The sequence below is a fragment of the Hippopotamus amphibius genome, chromosome 4, assembly GCF_030028045.1.
Source record: "Hippopotamus amphibius kiboko isolate mHipAmp2 chromosome 4, mHipAmp2.hap2, whole genome shotgun sequence".
Lineage (NCBI taxonomy): Eukaryota > Metazoa > Chordata > Mammalia > Artiodactyla > Hippopotamidae > Hippopotamus > Hippopotamus amphibius.
The window spans coordinates 120,524,461-120,544,954 of record NC_080189.1 but is presented as its reverse complement, the minus strand read 5'-3'; the positions used below and the strand labels follow the sequence as shown (position 1 = coordinate 120,544,954).

At 37.1% G+C, this 20,494-nt stretch overlaps 1 protein-coding gene across 1 annotated transcript in view; it reads right to left on the bottom strand.

The window, feature by feature from the left end:
- MALRD1 (MAM and LDL receptor class A domain containing 1) overlaps positions 1 to 20,494 on the bottom strand; it is a 578,637-nt gene that overhangs the window by 431,845 nt on the left and 126,298 nt on the right. Inside the window, exons 16-19 of the mRNA XM_057732597.1 lie at positions 18,440 to 18,592; positions 17,469 to 17,574; positions 16,643 to 17,010; positions 12,310 to 12,722 (exon numbers count right to left, since the gene is read on the bottom strand). Of these exons, the coding sequence (XP_057588580.1) occupies positions 12,310 to 12,722; positions 16,643 to 17,010; positions 17,469 to 17,574; positions 18,440 to 18,592 (1,040 nt within the window). The remainder of the gene's footprint in view (positions 1 to 12,309; positions 12,723 to 16,642; positions 17,011 to 17,468; positions 17,575 to 18,439; positions 18,593 to 20,494) is intronic.

The window sequence follows — 20,494 nt, the reverse complement described above, 5'->3', positions numbered from 1 at the left end:
CTAATTAGGGTTGCAGCCAGAACTCATGGAAATAGGTCTCGGGCCAGATTCCCTGTAAAACAGATCTGAGACAGAGATTTGGGTACAGAAATTTTCTTGGGGAAGTCACTCGGAACCAACAACTGGAGGAGAGTCGGAGAGGAAGGACTCAGAGGAGGAAACAGCTGAGCTGTGATGCAGTCACAACAGAGGCCTCAGCCAACCACACAGGGAGTCCAGGAACTGGGAGGGCCCTTCAGGGTCGTCCTACACTGCGGCAAGAGTCCTGAGTTTTCAGACCCTGCCTTGACCATACTGCAGATGCGGGCTGTCTCTAAGGAGAGGCATCCCCTTGGGAAGTCAACTCTCTCGAGCTCAACTTCTAGAGAGAGGTCAGCTGAGAGGCATTAGCTGCCAGCAGTCCCAGAACCTGGGGGAAGAGTCCTTAGGTCCTGAGAGAGGCTTGGGTCGTGGACAACAGTGCCCACGGCAAACTGTTCACGAGACACTTTGTGTGGACAGAGCTAATTCATGGCCAGCAAATCAAAACTACATCATCTGTTCTGTTAGGTGACAGACACTGAAGAAGTTAAATTAAAATCTATATGTTAACGCTCAAAGTCTGTTAAAACATTTGTCTTTTGCTACATTTTGCTTTTATTTTGTTTAGGAACCTCTAGAGAGCACTCATAACTAACATAACTTGGAATAGTACGGAGTTAGGAAAAAAGAGAAGCTCATTCTCTCCCTCTTCCCAGACTGATCAAGACACTCAGCACCCCACACCTTGGCAGCGTCCACAGATGACACCACCTCTGCACTGAGTACAGGCAGGCCTTCGGACAATGGGCAGTAGCAGTCCTGAGAGTGTATCAGGAAATTCTGTGAATAGTGGCAATAAACGCTGGATTATTACAGAGTATTGAGTAGAGTTCCCAGTGCTACTGGGTCCTTACTAGCAATGGCCTACATGGAGGAAGAATCTCAAAAAGAGTGGATATATATATGTGTAACAGATTCACTTTGCTATGTGCCTGAAACTAACACAACATTGTAAATCAACTATACCCAATACAAATTTAAAAAATAAATGTTACTGTTTAATAATGTAAACTTAAAATAGTATATTATTAAATACATATAGTATTATAACTAAGTAATAATAATAATAGATATCAAGCTCAATTTCCTGTTCCTAACCTTAATGGAAACGCTTAAAATTTTCTGTACAGTTATTAACTATTTAATGAAAATTAATTTATGCATGTACAATTTTATCCTATAGGACACCAACATCTTGAGAATATCATGCCAATATTTTTTTGAAAATTATCAGAATTATTTACATTTTATCCTTATTTTGCATATACATATGGCTGTAATAAGCAGTTTTATTACACACCTTAATAAACTACTTAATCAAAAAAAATAAAGGTTGGATCTAGACATTTAGAACAAAGTGAATGACACGTGGAGACTACAGACAAAAGTTGGGTCTGTAGACTTTTTATTTTTTATTATGTGAGGACAAAAAAATGTGGGTAATACTGAGGAGGAAAGAAAAAGACCTGCTTTGATGCTGGTGAAAACTACTGATCCGGAGGATAAATTTGGATCACACACCACATTGCAAGTCAAGCTAGAGGCAGGAAAGGCAAAGAGTGGGCCATAATTATCTGAATAGAGACCAGTAGGAACCATGGAAACGCCACACCCAGAGAGGCTGGTGAAGTCCTGGAAGGAGTCGCCTCTTGCCAAAGCTAACTAATGAAATGGAACCCAAGGAAGGATTACTGAGATAAATCCCATTTGGTCATGATATATTATCATTTCTTTTTAATATTGCTGAAAACAATTTGCTAAAATTGTGTTAAGAATGTCAAATCTAAGTTCATAACCGATATTGACCTGTCATTTTCTTCTCTTGTGACATTTCTGGTTTTACTATCAGGATAATAATGGTCTCACTTGGGAAATGTTTCCTCCTCTTTTTTTATTTTTTGAAAGACTTTGATATAATTAACCCGTGAATACATCTGGGCCTGAAGTTTTCCTTGTATAAAGCTTTAAATGTGAATTAAATTTCTTTAACTGAGACAGAGCTCTTTGAGTTTCCTACTTCTTGAGTCAGTTTTGGTAATTTGTGTTCATTTCATCTAAGTAGTCCAATTTGTTGGCAGAAAGTGCTTCATAATACTCCTTTATCATCCTTAAATTTCAGTAGACCCTGTCATTATGACCCCTATAACTATTATTCAGTACTGTTTTTACATTGACCTTTTATCATTATGAGACAGGAGAAAGAACAGTTTCAAAAAAAGAGACCGAAAGAACAGGTAGTTTGCGCTGGCTACCACGAGGGGAGAAATGCCTTTCTTTCTGCATTTAGAATAGACATGAAGATAGAGGAAATGGCTTTTATCTCCTAACCACTTAGAAAGGAGACAAAGATCATATAATGTTTATTCTAGTTCAGCGACAATCTTCAATTTTTATTTTTAAACTTTATAATAACACCTTTTACAGTTATTATTACATTAATAAAGCTATTGTTATTGCTCACATTTGAGTTATTACTGTATGCCTGGCTATTTTCTAAGTGTTTTATATGTATATATTAATACATGTAATCCTCCCAAAAGACTAGACAAGGTAGGCACTATTATTACACCCGATTACAGGTGAAGAAACTGTGGCACAGAGAGGTTACATAATTCTCCTAAGGCTACACAGCTAATACGTGACAGAGCCAGGATTCAAACTTAAGCAATTTTACTCTAAAGTCCTTATTACACCTTCTTCAATAGCTCAAATTCACTCTATAATAGAGTAAAAGTTAAATGTATTGTACCAAAAATACCACTCAAATCTGAGCTACTTAAAATGTAAACCAAAATTACTCATATTTTACACCAAATTGTCCAAGTTGATGTAAAGTTCTCTCACACTGCATAAACTGTGGCAGCAGTATAGCAGTATAATTTGCAATATAAGTATAACACTACAAATTGTAGTTCCAAATGCATAAAGTTGACTTGAATAGAATGACATGAAATACACCTACCTCTATCATTAGCAGTTATCGGAAGCAAAGATAATGCCAAGAGTTACAGAGGAAGCTGTCATTACCTATGAGGACAGAGAAGGCAAGAAAGTAGCAAGAATAAATCTTAAAATGTACTCAAATCAAAGATCCGAAAGTCAGGGACAAGAGCAGAGAAGGAGGAATAGAGTCTTAGAGGTCAAAACAAGTAGTTACACACCGTATTTGATAAAGAAACATAAAGCCTTCTCTTAAGACAGAGCCGGGGTGCTTCCTACATTTTTTTCACACTTCCTAGTGGATTTTAATTGCTTTTGACTGTGTTTTAATTAAGATGAAGTTACAGCCAGGGACACAGTGGGTGAAGGCCTGCTCTGTACTGATTGAAGCAATCAGTACAGAGCCTGCAGATAAAAGGATAATCATACTTATGATACATACAAATGAAAATAATAGAAAATATATTCATATGCATTTGCACATATACATATGTGCATAGAACTAGAATTTGGAGACACAGAAGTGTGCAAATAGCCTATACCTGATAAGGATGTATTTATACATAAGGGCACACACTCCAGATTTTCCACAACAGTCCTCATTTCAAATATTATAAAGTAGTTTCTACAAACCTCTCAAAGGTCCTGAAAATTTCAGTTTCCAAATGCAAATAAAATTTCCATAGACAGCAACTCACAGAGAAATTGGGAAGAAAAAAGCCCTTTGTCGATGTAAATAAAGGCTTTAGGTACACCACGGAATTCCTGAATAGTTAAGTTTGGGGTTATGGGAACTGACTTCTATTTTTATCATTTTTAACATTTTTCTCCTTCTTCATTCTCTACCCTTAACACTCCTGGAGACTGATTCCGGGATCAATAAACATCTTTAACCTTAAACGTTTTTTAGAATTGGATTCATTCATGTTTTTTTTCTCCCCTTGGCAGAAGGCTTTATATTACAAAATGTAAAGAACATCTTCTACACAAGCACAAAACAGGCCTAAGCATTTTTAAGTTCAATAAAAAGTTCAAGATGGTAACAATGAAATATTGTGTTTCTAACATAAATAATGACATGACAAAGCAAACTACAATCTGTGTTTGGGTAAAAAAAATAGTTACTTGGAGGATGATTTCTTGAAATCTATTTCAAGAAGTCAGCTTTCAAAAGTTTGTGATCTGATTTCAGTTTGGCCATAGTTGACAATGCTGTTTTGAAAATAATATCAGAATAGGCCTCAGAGCAGTTCCAAATGGCAATCCTGATAAAAGAGAGGGCAACTTTGCTAAGACCAAGAACACAGTTTCTTTTCAGACCCCGAAATTCTGGGAGGCACTAGAATAACCACTTACAATCTCCTTTTACCTTATAATGGAACATTTTTACCAAAAATGTTAATATAAAAACTTGGATATGAACCAAAATCATCAATCTGACATGTTTAAAAAGGAAGAAGGCATTGTGTCCCTAATCTATTGTGAGTTGATACGTTCCGTAAACAATTCTGGAAGGAGGTTGCGCTCAGAGCATAAATTGGTATAGATCGCTTTGCTCTCACAGATAGTGACACAATATTTTCTGCTGAATGAGAAAAAGCTTAAAGGCATAAATCAAGATAAAGCAATCATCTGACAAAGAATTACAAAAAGGTCTCATACCTTTTTCTTAGTGAACGCTATGACACATTGATTTTCTACTGAAGATAAAAGCCAAAATCATGTGTCATCAATATAAGCAAGCAAAACTATCTGGTTCAATATGTTACAGCATTAAAAAAAAAATCAAAAAACAAAACACTTGCAAAGAAAAGGTAAATTTGAAATGTTACACATGATTAAAATGAGTTTGGATCTGCAGAGAAAAACACATTTGAAAGACAGTTCATTGAGTTTATTCCTAGAGACAGAACAATACATCAGAGGGGAATAAACAATTGCTTTTTTTTTTTTGTCCAGATAAATACACAGACACTGTCTGAATAAGAAGGCTCATATCCAGTGTGTACCTAGAGTACAGTTTTTAGCAAAATAATTCAGTCCTGATAATCTAATGCACTTTTCTTCATATTGCAGTTTCACACAAGTATAGTTAAAAACTTGCCTCTAAAGAGGCCAGCATGGCAGCTGTTAGCACAGCCAGCACTTCTGCACAAATTCTGAAACAGCAAATAAATCCCACAGCTGAGAATGCAACCCCACACAGAGCCCCTCAGCTGTACATCCTCACTGTGGTAAAATCTGCAAAATCAGACACGGCGACTGCCCCACCCCGACCCGCCGCCGCTGCCATCACCACCACCACCACCACCACACTGGGTCTGCGTTTTCTCATTCCTTTCTACCACTCTAGCCAGAAGCACAGGTAAAAGGATTTGGAAGTATGCATGAGTAGAAAGGACCCAAAAGGCTCCTATGTGCAACATCAGGGACAAAAAGAAACAAACGAACCAAAGCATAGTTACATGAAGTTTCAAATAGGGCACAGACTGAAAAGGAATAAGACACACTGGAATTAAAACATTCATTCATACTATCTTCCTAACTCTCTTTTTTTTTTTTTAACTAACCAATCAGCAATTTTTAAAAGTTAAACCCAACAACCCAAGTCTGTCTTTCGTCCTCTCTTTCTCTGTTTATTTTCAACATGGATTATATAAATATTTTGGATACTATTAATTTCTATGACTTTCCAAATGACCCATAATATATAATATATACTACTACTAATAAAGTATATTTCCAATGTTTCATGACCCATATTAATATTCTACTATAATTTTGGAGGGTCAAAAATATTAGATGCCATTTAGTATCACAGACGTCATAACAAGTGGAGTAGGATTTAAATAATGGATTTGTTAAGGAATTAGACTTGTTTTCCGGCCCTTGCATTCCTATAATACGCTCTATCTAACCTTTGCCTCTTCCCTTCTCCACTCACACGTTCTACATGCTAGAAACCAAGCTCATCACTTTGCATCAGGATGTGATGAAGAGATGACACACTAAGCTGTGGTTATATTTGAATTCAGCAGAAGAAGATAGCCTATGAGAAATTTTGGATCATAAAATAAGATTTAGTATGCTGTTGAGTAAGCAACAAATCTATGTGTTGCTTATATAGGCTTCAAGCCAGCAGATTCTATCCAAAACCTTTCAATGCAAATTCTAGCAAACTCTACACACTTGGAAGAAAAGTGTTATATGAGGCCACATAAATAATTTATACTTTTAGCATTTCTGTATATAATTTCACGAAAAGTGGGATCAACTTAACATTATTAAATGTTATTTTATTTACAACATAAAGTATGAAACATTTTTTCCTAGAAGTACTGAAAAATGATGTACAACTTAGGATTTAAAGATATATCCCACAAGTGAAAAAAAAATTACAATTATGAATAAGGTTTTTTAAATCTTTTCACAAAATCCACCAGGGGAAAAGAATCTCTTTTTCTTTCTTATTGAAGGATGTTATCAGAAGACTACAGAATTCTTCCAGATTAAGCCAGAAAGTTCTGTGGCGTTAAGAGATCTGGCTGAAGAATCCAGCCCATGTCTTCTGGTTGGGCCTACTTCATACATAAATGCACACTTCAGAAAATGAGGCCATGTTAGGAAAAAGTGAACAGAAGCTTGTAAGTCCTGGTTCCTGTGGCGCCAAAGAATTAATAAGTTGCATTAAACTAGGTTTTTGTAATACTTATCAGTGACAACTGCTGATACGGATTCCATGCCAGCAAATTCAATCCTCCAAGAGAAAAGCAAAAGGGAGACAGATTTCAATTCTGTTTAAGAAAATATTTTCTGTCAGTGTGTCCAGAGGTAGGATGGAAAAACCCCATGAGTAATAAATTCTTAATATTGGAGGTTCAAGAGTACAACCGAGTCAAATACTTGGTGAGAAAGTGCTTGAGCTAATTTTATTGTTAAATAATTCAAAATGGAATATTTTATGATTCTGATATGGTCCACCACCAATAAAGGTTGCTGAAAACATCAGATAATAGGTATTTGCGTGTGTGCAATAGTTACTTTTCATTATGTACCTAGACCCTCACTGAAGTGTAAGTAAAACTGTGACATACAGGTGAAAGCAGATATGATGAAGAATCTCATTGTGTTCCCTTTGTTAGAAATTGTCCTTTCAGAAGGTCAGGGGGATGATCAGTATTATAAGAGCTGAAACCTCTTTACAAGCTATCATTTGAGTTTTCTTCAAAATAGTTGTAATAAAGTGTCCCTTCTCTCTTATTTTCATTCAACAACCTCTACTATTGAGCATGGTTCAAATACCTTTCCTTGCTGACATGTGAATGTACCCTGCCCACAGGGTGCTCTATAACAAGTTGTTCTGATGTATGGATTTTTCATGGAAATTTCCTGCTCACAGTATAAAACGTAGGAAAGAGAGACAGGTCTCCTATCCAGAATGCATGCTGGGAAAAGGAATTAGCAATGAGTTCTAAGAAATTCTAAATAATGTTTTAAAAAACTGAAGGAAGTCTTTTTTAATTGATTTACAATGATTGATTTACAACGTTGTGTTAGTATCAGGTGTACAGCAAAGTGATTGTTATACACGTAAACCTGTATACATATATATATATATATTCTTTTTCAGATTCTTTTTCCTTATAGGTTATTACAAAATATTAAGTTCCCTGTGTTATACAGTAGGTCCTTGCTGGTTACCTGTTTTACATATAGCAGTGTGTATATGATAATCCCAAATTCCTAATTTACAGCCCTCTTTCTCCTTTGATAACCATAAGTTTGTTTCCTATGTCTGTGGGTCTATTTCTGTTTTGTATATAAGCTCATTTGTATCTTTTTTTTTGTTAGATTCCACATATAAGTGATATAATATGATATTTGTCTCTGTCTGGCTTACTTCAATTAGTATGATAATTTCTAGGTTCATGTTGCTACAAATAGCATTATTTCATTCTTTACCCATTCATCTGTCGATGGACATTTAGGTTGCTTCCATGTCTTGGCTATTGCAAACAGTGCTGCAATGAACATTAGGGTGCATATATCTTTTCAAAGTAGTGGTTGGGGTGGGGTTTTCTTTGTTTGTTTGTTTGTTTGTGATATATGCCCAGGAGCAGAATTTCTGGGTCATATGGTAGTTCTATTTTTAGTTTTTTGAGAAACCTCCATACTGTTCTCCATAGTGGCTGTAACAATTTATATTCCCACCAACAGTATAGGAGGGTACCCTTTTCTCCACACCCTCTCCAGCATTTATTATTTGTAGACTTTTAATGATGACCATTCTGACTGATGAAAGGTGCAAGCTCATTGTAGTTTTGATTTACCTTTCTCTAATAATTCCCTTTTCTCCATACCCTCTACATCATTTATTATACGTAGGCTTTTTGATGCTGGCCATTCTGACTGGTGTGAGGTGATACCTCATTGTAGTTTTGATTTGCCTTTCTCTAATAATTAGCAATGTTGAGAATCTTTTCATGTGCCTTTTGGGCCATCTGCATGTCTTTTTTGGAGAAATGTCTAGTTACTTAAAGCAACAAGAATTCTTCAAAAGGAAAATATAAATAAACTATCTAGGTTTTAAGGTTTCTAAGACTGCATATCCGAGAACAATTTTGGATAACAAGTACAGCAATCTGTATTGGACCCAAATTTTAATGATATTTAGTTACATTCTAACATTCTAATGCTTTCAGCTTTTCATCACTGACTTAATGTTGTCTGTGAGCCTGCTGTATTTATTATGTTGACATGCATTCCTTCAGTACCTAATTTGTTGTGAGATGTTTAATATGAAAAAATTGCTGAATTTTGTCAAATGCTCTATCTGGCAAGTAGTGAGATGACTGTATAATTTTTGGTCTTCATTTTGTTAATGTGAGACAACTTCAAGCTGCTTAATTTATGTGTAATTGATGTTTCTAGAAGAGAGAGGAAAAGAAAGTTTTGGGGACTCTGAGTTAGTTAAAGCTTTCTTAGATACAATGCAAAAGCTTGATACATAAAATAACACATTGATAAGTTGGACTTCCCCAAAATTCTAAAGAATATGCTCTTCAAAAACATCTCTTAAAAGAACAAAAGGACAAGCTACACACTAGAAGAAAATATTTATAATTCATACATTCATATATAATTCATATAAAAGGAGTGCAACCAGAAAATATTTTAAAAAGCTCACAACTCAGCAATAGGAAAACAAAAAAAAAAAAATTTAAAACAAGGGCAAAAGATTTGAACAGACAAATCAAACTAGATATTCATTTGGCAAATAAGCACATAAAAATATGTTCAACATAATTAATGCTTAGGGCAATGCAAACCAATACCACAATGAGATACCACGAATATATACGTGGAATGGCTAAAATTAAGAAGACAGATAATAACAAGTACTGACTAGGATGTGGAGAAACAAACTCTCATATTTTGCTGGGAATCAAAAATTTGAAAAATAGTGTAAGCGTTTCTTAAAAAGTTAAGCATACTCCTTCTACATGATCCAGCCATTCCACTCCTGGGTATTTACCCAAGAGAAATGAAAGTAGATGTTCATATAAGTAGTTACACACAAATATTCAGAGCAGATTTATTTATAATAGCCCAAACTACAAGCAACCCATATATTGATCAACAGGTAACTGGAAAAGCTGTGCTGTATCCATATACTGGAATACTATTCAGCAATAGAAAGAAATGAAGTATTGATATATTGTCTAATAAAAAAGAATCACAGAGTAATTATACGGAATGAAATACAGCAGAAAAAAAAAGTACATACTGTACTACTCAACTTATAGTATAAAAGTTTGGAAAGTATACATTAACATATACTGAGAGGAAGTTCAGTGGTTATCAGGGGATGGAAGTGAGGGCCAGGAGGAGGTACCACAAAGGGAGATCAGGAAACTTTTAGAAATGAAGTACATTTGTATTTGAATATCTTGATGGTAGTTATGGTTTCAAAACTTTCAATATGTGGACTTCCCTGGTGGCACAGCGGTTAAGAATCCACCTGCCAATGCAGGGGACACACATTTGATCTCTGGTTGGGGAAGATCCCACATTCCGCGGAGCAACTAAGCCCGTGCGCCACAACTACTGAGCCCACATGCTGCAACTACTGAAGCCCACATGCCCTAGAGCCCATGCTCCACAACAAGAGAAGCCACCATACTGACAAGTCCATGCATGGAAACAAAGAGTAGACCCTGCTCGCCGCAACTACAGAAAGCCCGCGCAACAATGAAGACCCAATGCAGCCAAAAAAAAAAAACCACTTTCAATATGTAGTTTATAATACATCAATTATACCTCAATAAAGCTCATAATAAAAATTAGAAGGTTGACCTGAAGTTTTATATGCAATGACTTGCTGACCATGCCACTTATAAAGGCAGTGGCTGATTATTTCAACAGACACGAATAAGCCAAACGGTTCCTATACCTGCATGTACAATCTAGTCCTATCCTATGTATTTCATTTTAAATGAATGATCCTGAAAAATCTTTGAATTTTTCTTCTAAACAAATATTTAATGAGTACCTGGTACCTGCTAGGCATGATATTAGGTAATTTCACCTACAATATCACAGTTAATGAAAATGTTGGTTATTGCCGCAGCTCAACAGAACAGAAGCTATGTATATCCATTATTCAATGAACAAACATATCTTGTTGCTTAAATTGGACCCAATCCTTACCACCTTAAACGAATCATCTACACAGCATGTAGAATCTCTGATTTCATCTTTTCATGCCTGAAATTCATTTAAAAAAAAAAAAGGGAAAGAAAAAAGAACCCTCAGATAAAACCAAACAGAGAATTCTGAGTAAACCAGGATGGGTTTCAAACCTCAATATTTATGTTTTTGATTCATAACCAAAGGATTCCTTGGTGAGATCCACAGTCACTTGACTCTAAAGCTGTTCCCATGTCAAGCTGATTTTCTCCGGGAAACCAATGCTTGACTAAACATCATAAGTAGAGTTTATCCTTTAAATACTAGTTAAGCCCAAATTACAACTGACCTGATTAGACATTAAGAATTAATTTGAAGTGGATAAGCCATTATTAAATAAAAGTCAAAGAACCCTCTTCAATTTCATTTCACATGATTACATGCATCTTACCATTGTGGCTGTAACAGCAAGGTATCACTCTGCACGTGGCAGGTTCGTTCGCATGATTTCAGCTTATGTCTATCTGGACAAATCACTAATCCCAATGTGTTCATCATAGCCACATACAATGTACATCTATGATGGTTAGAAGCTCAGTTGTCCTGGGGTTAATTTCTTGGCTACAAAATTGTTAGCTCGAGACATTCAGATAGTGTTTTCAATATGGGTAACTGAGAAATTTAGTACATGCAAAGAAAAAAAAAGTTTACCCAGTATAGATACGAAGTTTCTTCCAATATATTATATGCAGATCTATTTGACCAAAAGGAGGAAATAAATACTCAGTGCTCCCTCATGTTACAGGCTGTATGATGTATCAGAAACAGAATGAACGGGAATTAACTAGACACTTGTGGGCTCTAGTTCAAGTCTTTGTTTTCCTGCTCACTATCTATTTGGCCAGGGATAAACAATGACCTGAGTTTTTTCCTTTATATTTATAAAACTGGCAAAAAGGATCTCTGACTTACCCACCTGAGGGAATTGCTGAATCAAACAGATAACATATGCAAAAGTCCTTTACAAAACTGTACAAGCCACATAAGCATTTGAACTTGCTATTGCTGGTCTGACTTTCAGGAGAAGATAGGGAAGATTTAGAGAAAAGAATATTCTACCAGGAGTATGAAACCTGGACTCAAACTCTTGTTCTGCCCTAGGGCAGCTTTTCCAACAAGGCATATACTCTTCCTGGATTTTTGTTGCTTACCTACAAAATGTGAAAAAAGTCAAATGACAGATTCAAAATAACAAATTTATGAGTCTGAACTTTTTGCATAAGACCAGAGATCATGCAAAACTCTTTTTTCTTCCAGGTTTTTCATTTCAGCATAACAATTACTTAAAATTGGAGGAAGCTGCAGCTGTGTCCAATGCCATGTGTCCAGCTTTAGAGAGTTTAATCACACATTATTGGGGGTAGTCAAGGAGGAAAGCAACTTAACGAGCTTTGGTACACCCTTAATTAAATGATGAATGTGCATCAAAATAACTGATCAAATTTCACTTACTTTTAACTCAAGAATATAGCGATCTTTCATATTCCTTAGACATCCTGACGCATTTCCAATACACCTTAGGAAACCCATTATCCATACCTGAAAAGGCCGCCTGCTGAAAATGCTGAGGCGTTTCCTTAGCCAAATGTTGCCTTGATTCCCAAATATCTGCCACAGCAGCTGTCCCCTTGTGTTGTTCCAGGTTCGCTGGTAGATGGCCAGCCTGTAAATGTGCTTTCCGAACATGTGGTAATACAAGCGGAAGGTGCAGCCCTCTGCATCAGTGGCGTTAAGGATCGGGCTGAGTAAAGCAGCTCGGTGTTGGAAAACCTGTGGTTCAGAAGATTCTATGTAGAGATAGTGTCCTTTAGCTGTGCCCAAAGTATTATCCTTCATCGGCCCTGTATTAAATGTCGATGTTGGGCCCTGGTTCCTGGTCCAATCGAAGTCATCCTCTGTATCTTGTTCCCAGTTACAAATTCCATTTTCAAAGCTACATTGAAATTCAGGTACTGAAATTGGCATTAAATAAAATCAAAAGATAATTAACAAAAATAACTATGAATGGGAATACTATCAACAATTGATACTTTGCTCCTGCCAAGGTAACGCATTAAAGCAAAATTTTTAAAAGACTAACTAAATCCTACATAACACATCAAATAATATCTTATAGTCAGAAGGTAGAATCAGTTTGGCCATTATTTCCCAAGTGCCTTTTATACCCATCCCTTGCCCACCGTTGTTACCGTAACTCTAGACAAATGATCACTACCTTACCCCACGGCTGGCTCGCTGCAACAAACTTGTGGCTCAGTGGATTTCAACTTTAGCTGAATGTTCCAATCACCAGTGAACATTAAAAAAAATTAAAGTCAGAATTCATCTCCAGACATGTTGATTTAACTGGTCCAAATGGTGAAGTCAAACATCAGAACACTTTACTAGCTCCCAGGGTGATCCCAACATGCAGAGCGGATGAGAGTCAAAATATAATAGATCTCTATGTTTCAGAATCCTCTGCGGTGCCTGGTAAAACTGCTTACTCCATGTAAAGTCCTGCACAAATACTATTATGTTAGCTATGAGTGAAGCCCAAGAATCCACATTTTTAACAAGCACCCAAGATGATTCTGATGCAGGTATTTTCCAGACCTCACTCTGAAACTGAATTCTTCTCTCTGGTTCCATCCTGCCCCAATTCCAAGTATCCCTCCACACTTGTAAAAGAATGACCATCTTTCAATGGTACTTGATCATTTTTTTCTCCATCCAGAATCCTTTAATATTGACTCAACAGTAACACTGACTCTCAGCTTAATTCTAAACTCCTCTGTCTTTCAAGCTTCACTTTTCCCAAATTAAAATAACTTCCTGTTCATCCTCAACCATCTTTCCCTTTGGTATGCGCCAGTTTACCAACGAGCTCTAAAGCCCTCAGCCCTCTCCCCATGTCTATTTATGCTATTTTGCAGTGTGCCTTGCCAGTTCTTAGTATGTCTCTCCAGTGGTAATCTTTTCTTCTCATTGGATTATAGCTCCTTCGAGCTGGTGCTTTTAAAATTCTAACTCCATTCAGTCAGTAGAAGAATTCAAAGCACTTTTAAAGAATTGACCAGTCCCTTATAACTGAATACTCTACCTCCATTTGTAGGATAATATAGGAATGTATTCATTTTTCAAGAGGTGACAATTCTGTCCACACCAAGTACTTGTTTAGCATACATGGGATAGAATATACATTTGACATTATTTGGGTAGAAGGGACAGGATTTAGAATTAAGGAAGAGTTCTGCATTTTAGCTTCATTTACATAAGTTACTATTTTTGAAAGACAAATGTCAGCTGTCCTTTATTCATCTTAGTAACGGCACTTGGCACCAAAGGTGAACAAATATTCTGAAACAATAAATAAAAGCATATGTGAATAAATGCAGCCAGGCAAGAACAAATCAGCTGTCTCTGAAAACCACAGAACAGGAGCTTAGACCTAATGAAGGGAACCAAGTGAGTAAATGTCAAACGGGAGATGAGCTTTCCTTTGATATTTCCTCACTTGTGGCTAATCAAGCGCAGCTGTGACGTGAACTGGGCCCCCGCAGGTGCTCTGCAGGTGTCAGTCTTGGGTTGCGCAGCAGAAGGCGCATGTCAAGCTACTGAGGTTTTTGACATAAAACTGGCACTAAAGCCAATAGATTTTTTACATTGCCTGTCTTCATACTGACTGCTTGCTCAATCTTTATTTCGAAAGGGAACGCATGTGGCTCCCCCCTTAAATGAAAGACCACGTTCTAAATATACTTCAGAAAATAGAGCATCAATTTCTGGATGTCTAATGCATTCTATGTTAATAAATTACGATGTCTAGGGACTTCCCTGGTGGTTCAGTGGTTAAGACTGTGTGCTTCCACTGCAGGGGGTGCGGGTTCGATGCCTGGTCAGGGAACTAAGATCTTGTACGCCGTGTGGTGCAGCCAAAAAAAAAAAAAAAAAAAAAAGTAAAAAGGAAGCCTTCATTTAAAAAAAAAAATTACTATGTCTAGATGGAAGGCTGTGAGAGAAACTGACAGTCACTACTATTTCCTTTCATTAATATTTAGGCACAAGAAGTATTTTGATATTATAGCTATACTCCCATAATCTCATTCTACTCAGTTAATGCTGAGAAGTTTGAAGGATAATTTGCTTATTTTCAGTAACAGATCAACATTTTTTTAAGGAGTGGGATTTGAAGTTCATGAAAAGGATGAAAAGGCTTTCTAAATTTGCAAAAATAAATTACCTTTGGGACAAGCAACACTTCTTATAACAGCCATTGTTGAAATCATCAATTTTATTTACACGCACTAAAGGTATTAGTTGTGTAACCAGCTGCATGGTAATTCTGACTTTAATGTGCTGCACTGTATTAAACACCACATATGTGCAAAACCCTCTACAATGATTTATATGGAAATTTCTCACTGTAATGTTTCCTATGATGTACCAAGCATTTGATGGCTTTACTTTGGTTTATGATAAGTGTGACGATTTAATAGGCACATAGCTTGAATTTTAATAATTGTTGCTATTTCTGGATAAAGATGCAAACTTTCTCTGACTCATGTTGGTAATTAAAAAAGAAAAAATCTCTCTTAGCCTCTGACTCATTTTCAGGAGCAAACGCACTAGCCACTACCAGGAGCCACGTTTATGAAATTGCAAGACATACACAATCATCAGATACCATAAACTTTTCAGTAATTTAAACTAGAAACTGGGGACTTATCTTTGACACCTCACTCTCTGCTCCCTATAGCCAAAACATTATCAGACATCCCTCCTCAACAACCCTCCCCCAACTTTAGTCCCTCCATCTCCACCACTGTCACTGTGTTGCAGGATGCTAACTCCTCCCCCAGGATCTACTGCAAATCTCCCAAATCCACTCTCCTCTAATCCATTCATTACACTGTATCCACGGTGACATTTTTAAAGCTGCCAATTTTATTATACTACCTTCCTTCTTAAAAACCTTTGAATGAGGAAAAACTTCCTTAAGATGGCCTACAAAGATGTGCTAATCCGGCCTCCATCTCCATCCTTATGTTGCATCCTCTTTCCCTTTATTGCCTTGGCTCCAACCACACTGGGTATCTTGCAGCTGCCATGCAGTCACATATCAGGGCTTTGCATACATGCGTTTACTTATTATTTTTCAGATTTCAGCTAAGTCACCACCTCTAGAAAGTCCAATGCCAAAATTATATAAAATCACAACACCCCCATTTGACACTCCTGTCAAAGCTGTCATTTTACATTTATTTTTTAAATATGTGAATATCTATCTCCTCAATTAGATTGTGAGCTCCATGAGGTCAGGGACTCTGTGTAAGCGTGCTCATCACTGTATCTCTAGTATCCCGTTCGTAAATATACATAAGAAATGCTGATGGCTTGAACCTCCCTGGTGGCGCAGTGGTTAAGAATCCGCCTGCCAATGCAGGGGACACGGGTTCAAGCCCTGGTCCAGAAATATCCCACATGCCACGGAGCAACTAAGCCCCTGCGTCACAACTACTGAGCCTGCGCTCTAGAGCCCGTGAGCCACAACTACTGAACCCATGTGCCACAACTACTGAAGCCTGCATGCCTAGAGCCCATGCTCTGCAACAAGAGAGGCCCACGCAACGCAAGGAAGAGTAGCCTCCGCTCGCCACAACTACAGAAAGCCCACGTGCAGCAACGAAGACCCAACAAAGCCAAAAGTAAATTAATTAATTAATTTAAAAAAAAGAAATACTGATGGCTTAACTAATTAATTAATCACAGAACATTTATCGACTTTGGAACAACACTTAGGACCTTTGTCTTGACTGACTAGAAAATAGTGAACCAATCGAGATCACCACCATGAAAATGAGTAAGAGGCACCAGAAAGAAAAATACTTACCACAGTTGACCTCATCAGTATAATCACCACAATCATCCACCAGATCACATAACTGAAGCTTTTTTACGCAAGCTTTAGTGTGTAGACACCAGAAATTATCTGGCTCTTCGCAGCTCTTCGAGGGGGGTGGAAGAATGCAGTCTTCAAATCTGACATCATCAATAGCTGAGACCCCATCATAAATGCCAAGACTGACTTTATGTAGTGACAAACGGAAGGGCTGAGTGAGGCGTCCGAGCTGAACAACGGCCTGTGACCACTGGTTGCCCTGGTTATATAGTACTCTCCAGAGTACCGTGGAGTCACTGGAATTTTCCATCTGTAGCTGTAACTCAGCTGCTCCCACTGATAGGCCATAGTTATAAAACCTGAAAGAGCACAAACACGAGAAATGGAAATGATTTATGGAAAAGACTAAATACTTAACTTTTAGACTCTTCCACTCAGTGAACAATTAAAAATGCGTTATCATAAGAGATGCCATAATTGTGGTCGCCCGTTTGCAAGAGCTTATCTGTTGAGGTGCATACTCTGGTTCTCATGACCCCAGGAACCTTTCTCAAGGAGTTCAGTGCAGAACACAGAAAGCGGTGTTAATTAAATTATAATCCATTGTTGGAAGGAGAGTCCCTTTCATCTTAAGAAAGAACACAACAAATACTGATAATGTGCTCCTAAGTAAAATGTTAATTGCGTGGGTCTAATGCAATAGCTAGTTTTAAAGCAAAGCCAAATTACAGGACAAATTACAATATCTAGTAAATGCAGGAGGATGTCTGGAACTACGGGGCTGCTAGGGTAGTTGACCATCGTTTTTAATATTTACCAGAAGGAAAGTGTGCATCTAGCTGCTGTCTGGCTGAAAGTTGGGCTCTGGAGTTTAGCAATTTGTGATAAGCTGTTGCTTTTCTTCAGGATGAACATAAAGTGCCCTATTGGGATACAAAAAGAAATCATAAGTTTAACCTATTAAGTTCTAAAATGAGACATCTGTCTGTAAACCCTACAGTGAAGACTATACAACAATTAAAAAATCAAAGTGACAGTCAAATTTACTCTTATAAATATTAAACTATTATCTAGAGCCAGGTCAAAATGATGCCAAAAACGACCAGTAATTTTAGTTCATTCACCCAAAAATATATCTATATTCTATCCCCAAAACCCATAAAGGAGTGGTTCTATATGTTGACAACATAAATACAATTGACAATATTCAACTGTCCTACTATTTGTTGTAGTAACATAGAACTTTACTGCTTCTCTTTCTCTTCTCAGACCTGAGCAAAGGTAAACTGAACTACAGATCTTCCTTGACTTAAAATGAAGTTATGTCTGATAAACCCATAAGTTGAAAATATCAAAGTCCAAAACGCAGTTAGAACACCTGACCTACCACACATCACAGCTTAGCCGAGCCTACCTTAACCACGCTCAGAACACTTACAGTAGTCCACAGTTGGGCAAAATCATCTAACACAAAGCCTGTTTTACACTAAAGCGCTGAATGTCTCATGGAATTTATTGACTGCTGTACTGAAAGTGAAAAACAGAACGGTTGTAGGTGTATCAGTTGTCCACCATGGTGATCGCGTGGCTGACTGAGTATCACAGGTATATTGCTAGTCCGGGAAAAGGTCAGAATTCAAAACGCGAAGTGCAGTGTCTACTGAAGGCGTCTCTCTTTCACACCATCATCAAGTTAACAACTCATTAGCAAGCTGACAAATCGCTAGGTGAAACCATCGCAGGCTGGGGAACGTCTGTAGGTGTGGGGACCCTCTGCATACCTCTCACCTTGAGATGTGTTGTGACTGTGGTCCTGGGGCGGGGCCTGTTGCTGCACATCAGCAGAGAGGTTACTTGGAGAGCTCCACGTCCACTCGAAATCGTCACCACTGGCTGCTTCAAACCAGCCACAGCTATGTGCTTCAAAGTCACAATTGGAAACTGAAGAACAAAAACGTAGCTTTTAGGTTGGCTCTCCAAGCTGATCACATGCTTTAAGAAGGGTAGACAGAGCTCCATGGACATCACCTTGTTACGTTACCCTGAGTACACTAAAGGCGCATTTGAGGAAAAAGAGGGTCCTAACTGATCCTCCCCCCCAAAAAGATGAGAATTGTGCTTTTCGTACGGGAAACCAATAAGGCAGAATCACCAATTTAAGAATATCTTCCAAATGTTCCTTCTTAGAAACCGCATCGTTCAGCCGCATTGCTTATAGAATTGCCAAGGTCTGCCTAATTTATTTTGATACTCATATTAGTTTCTCTGCTATTACATCATCTGGAAGGCGTCGTTGCTCCCCACAGAGAGTATTTTACACTAAACCATGAAAAGTTACTCCTAAAAAATTAAAATATTTGAAAAACCTAGATCCATTACATTTAACATTAACGTTCACCTCTGATTTTTACTATTTCCCAAAGCACTGAATGCACCACCTAACTGGTACGGGGCAGAATAATTTGACCTTCTTTTCAAGTAAATATGAAGAGAAATAGTTAAGTTCCACAAAGACATTCTGGAGGAGAAAGAAGAAAAGAGAGGGAGAGGGAAAGAATGGGAAGTTATCTAATAGCAGTGTTGAATGATAGTTTAGTACGTGGTGAAGAGCTAATGTAATAGACCCTGAACTGAAAGCTTGATATAAACCTAACTTTCATAATATGGAGAAGGTATTATTATTGTTTTACAGAGAAAGAAAGGAAGGTTTAGAGAAGTTTTTAACTTAACCAAGGTCATATAGTTAGAAAGGTGTAGACAGTGATTGGAATCCAAATATTCTGACTCCTAATTTTCTTTCTGCAACTGTTGACAATAACTGTTAATTATCATTAGATTGGAAAAGGGATAAACTAAAAAGGCATGATCTGAATTTGCTTACTGAGAACATTCAGGTGTTACTACAGACTCCAGGGCAAAATAACATTTGCCCCCACAGATGATCATTACCCTGGGGTCCTTGGCCATTGGATATTTTTATCCAAGAATACAGTAATAAACTGCATAGACCTTCCTTTAAAAAAATTACTTAGGAAGTTAGCATTACATTTAGGAGATAAAAATATAAACTAAATCACTCAATGAGATTATAAAATTTTAAACTGTAAAGGCATTTTTACCTAATGATAAATCATGTTTAATTTCGAAAATGCTCCTTCCACAGGGGGAGGAATATGAGGCGAGTAGTAACATCATAAACACTACTGGTTTTTTTTTTTAATCCTATGAAATATGTGATTTCAAAAAATACTTGTTTTCTATCAGGTCTCCTTCCCCAAAATATGACCAGCAGAATACTTCCGAATTTTACCAAAAGTCAATGAGAATATATGAATACATTTAAAAATAAAAACTGTAACATTGTTGCATAAACTTTAATAAGCACGAGAGAACTATATTTCAATAGGGACAAACAGAAATCAGCAAAATGCAAAAACGGCTGCTATACCTATAATAAAGACTTCTCAAGTTTAGAAATCTGAGGTGAAGCAAAATTAAATGCTACTCAAAAGTGAAAGACAGTAATGATAATTCTGACAAGTTAGGGATAAATACTAAGAATATTTAACTCTTCGTATTTTCAAAAGCCATCTCTATAAATACAGACAACCCATACATGCACATAGATTCCAGTATGCAGATGCTATTTCAATCCCAGAGAAAGCACATATTTTTGATTCCTATTTCAGACAATCCAAAACATAGGAGCCAGGAGTTTTTGTTATGCAAATATAGAAAGAAAATAAGTTATTGCTACTATATAATACCTATCTCACACAGATCCCTGGAAAGGGAACCTTATCATCTGCTATCTCAGGAGATATTGTTGTGGAAAAAATAAAT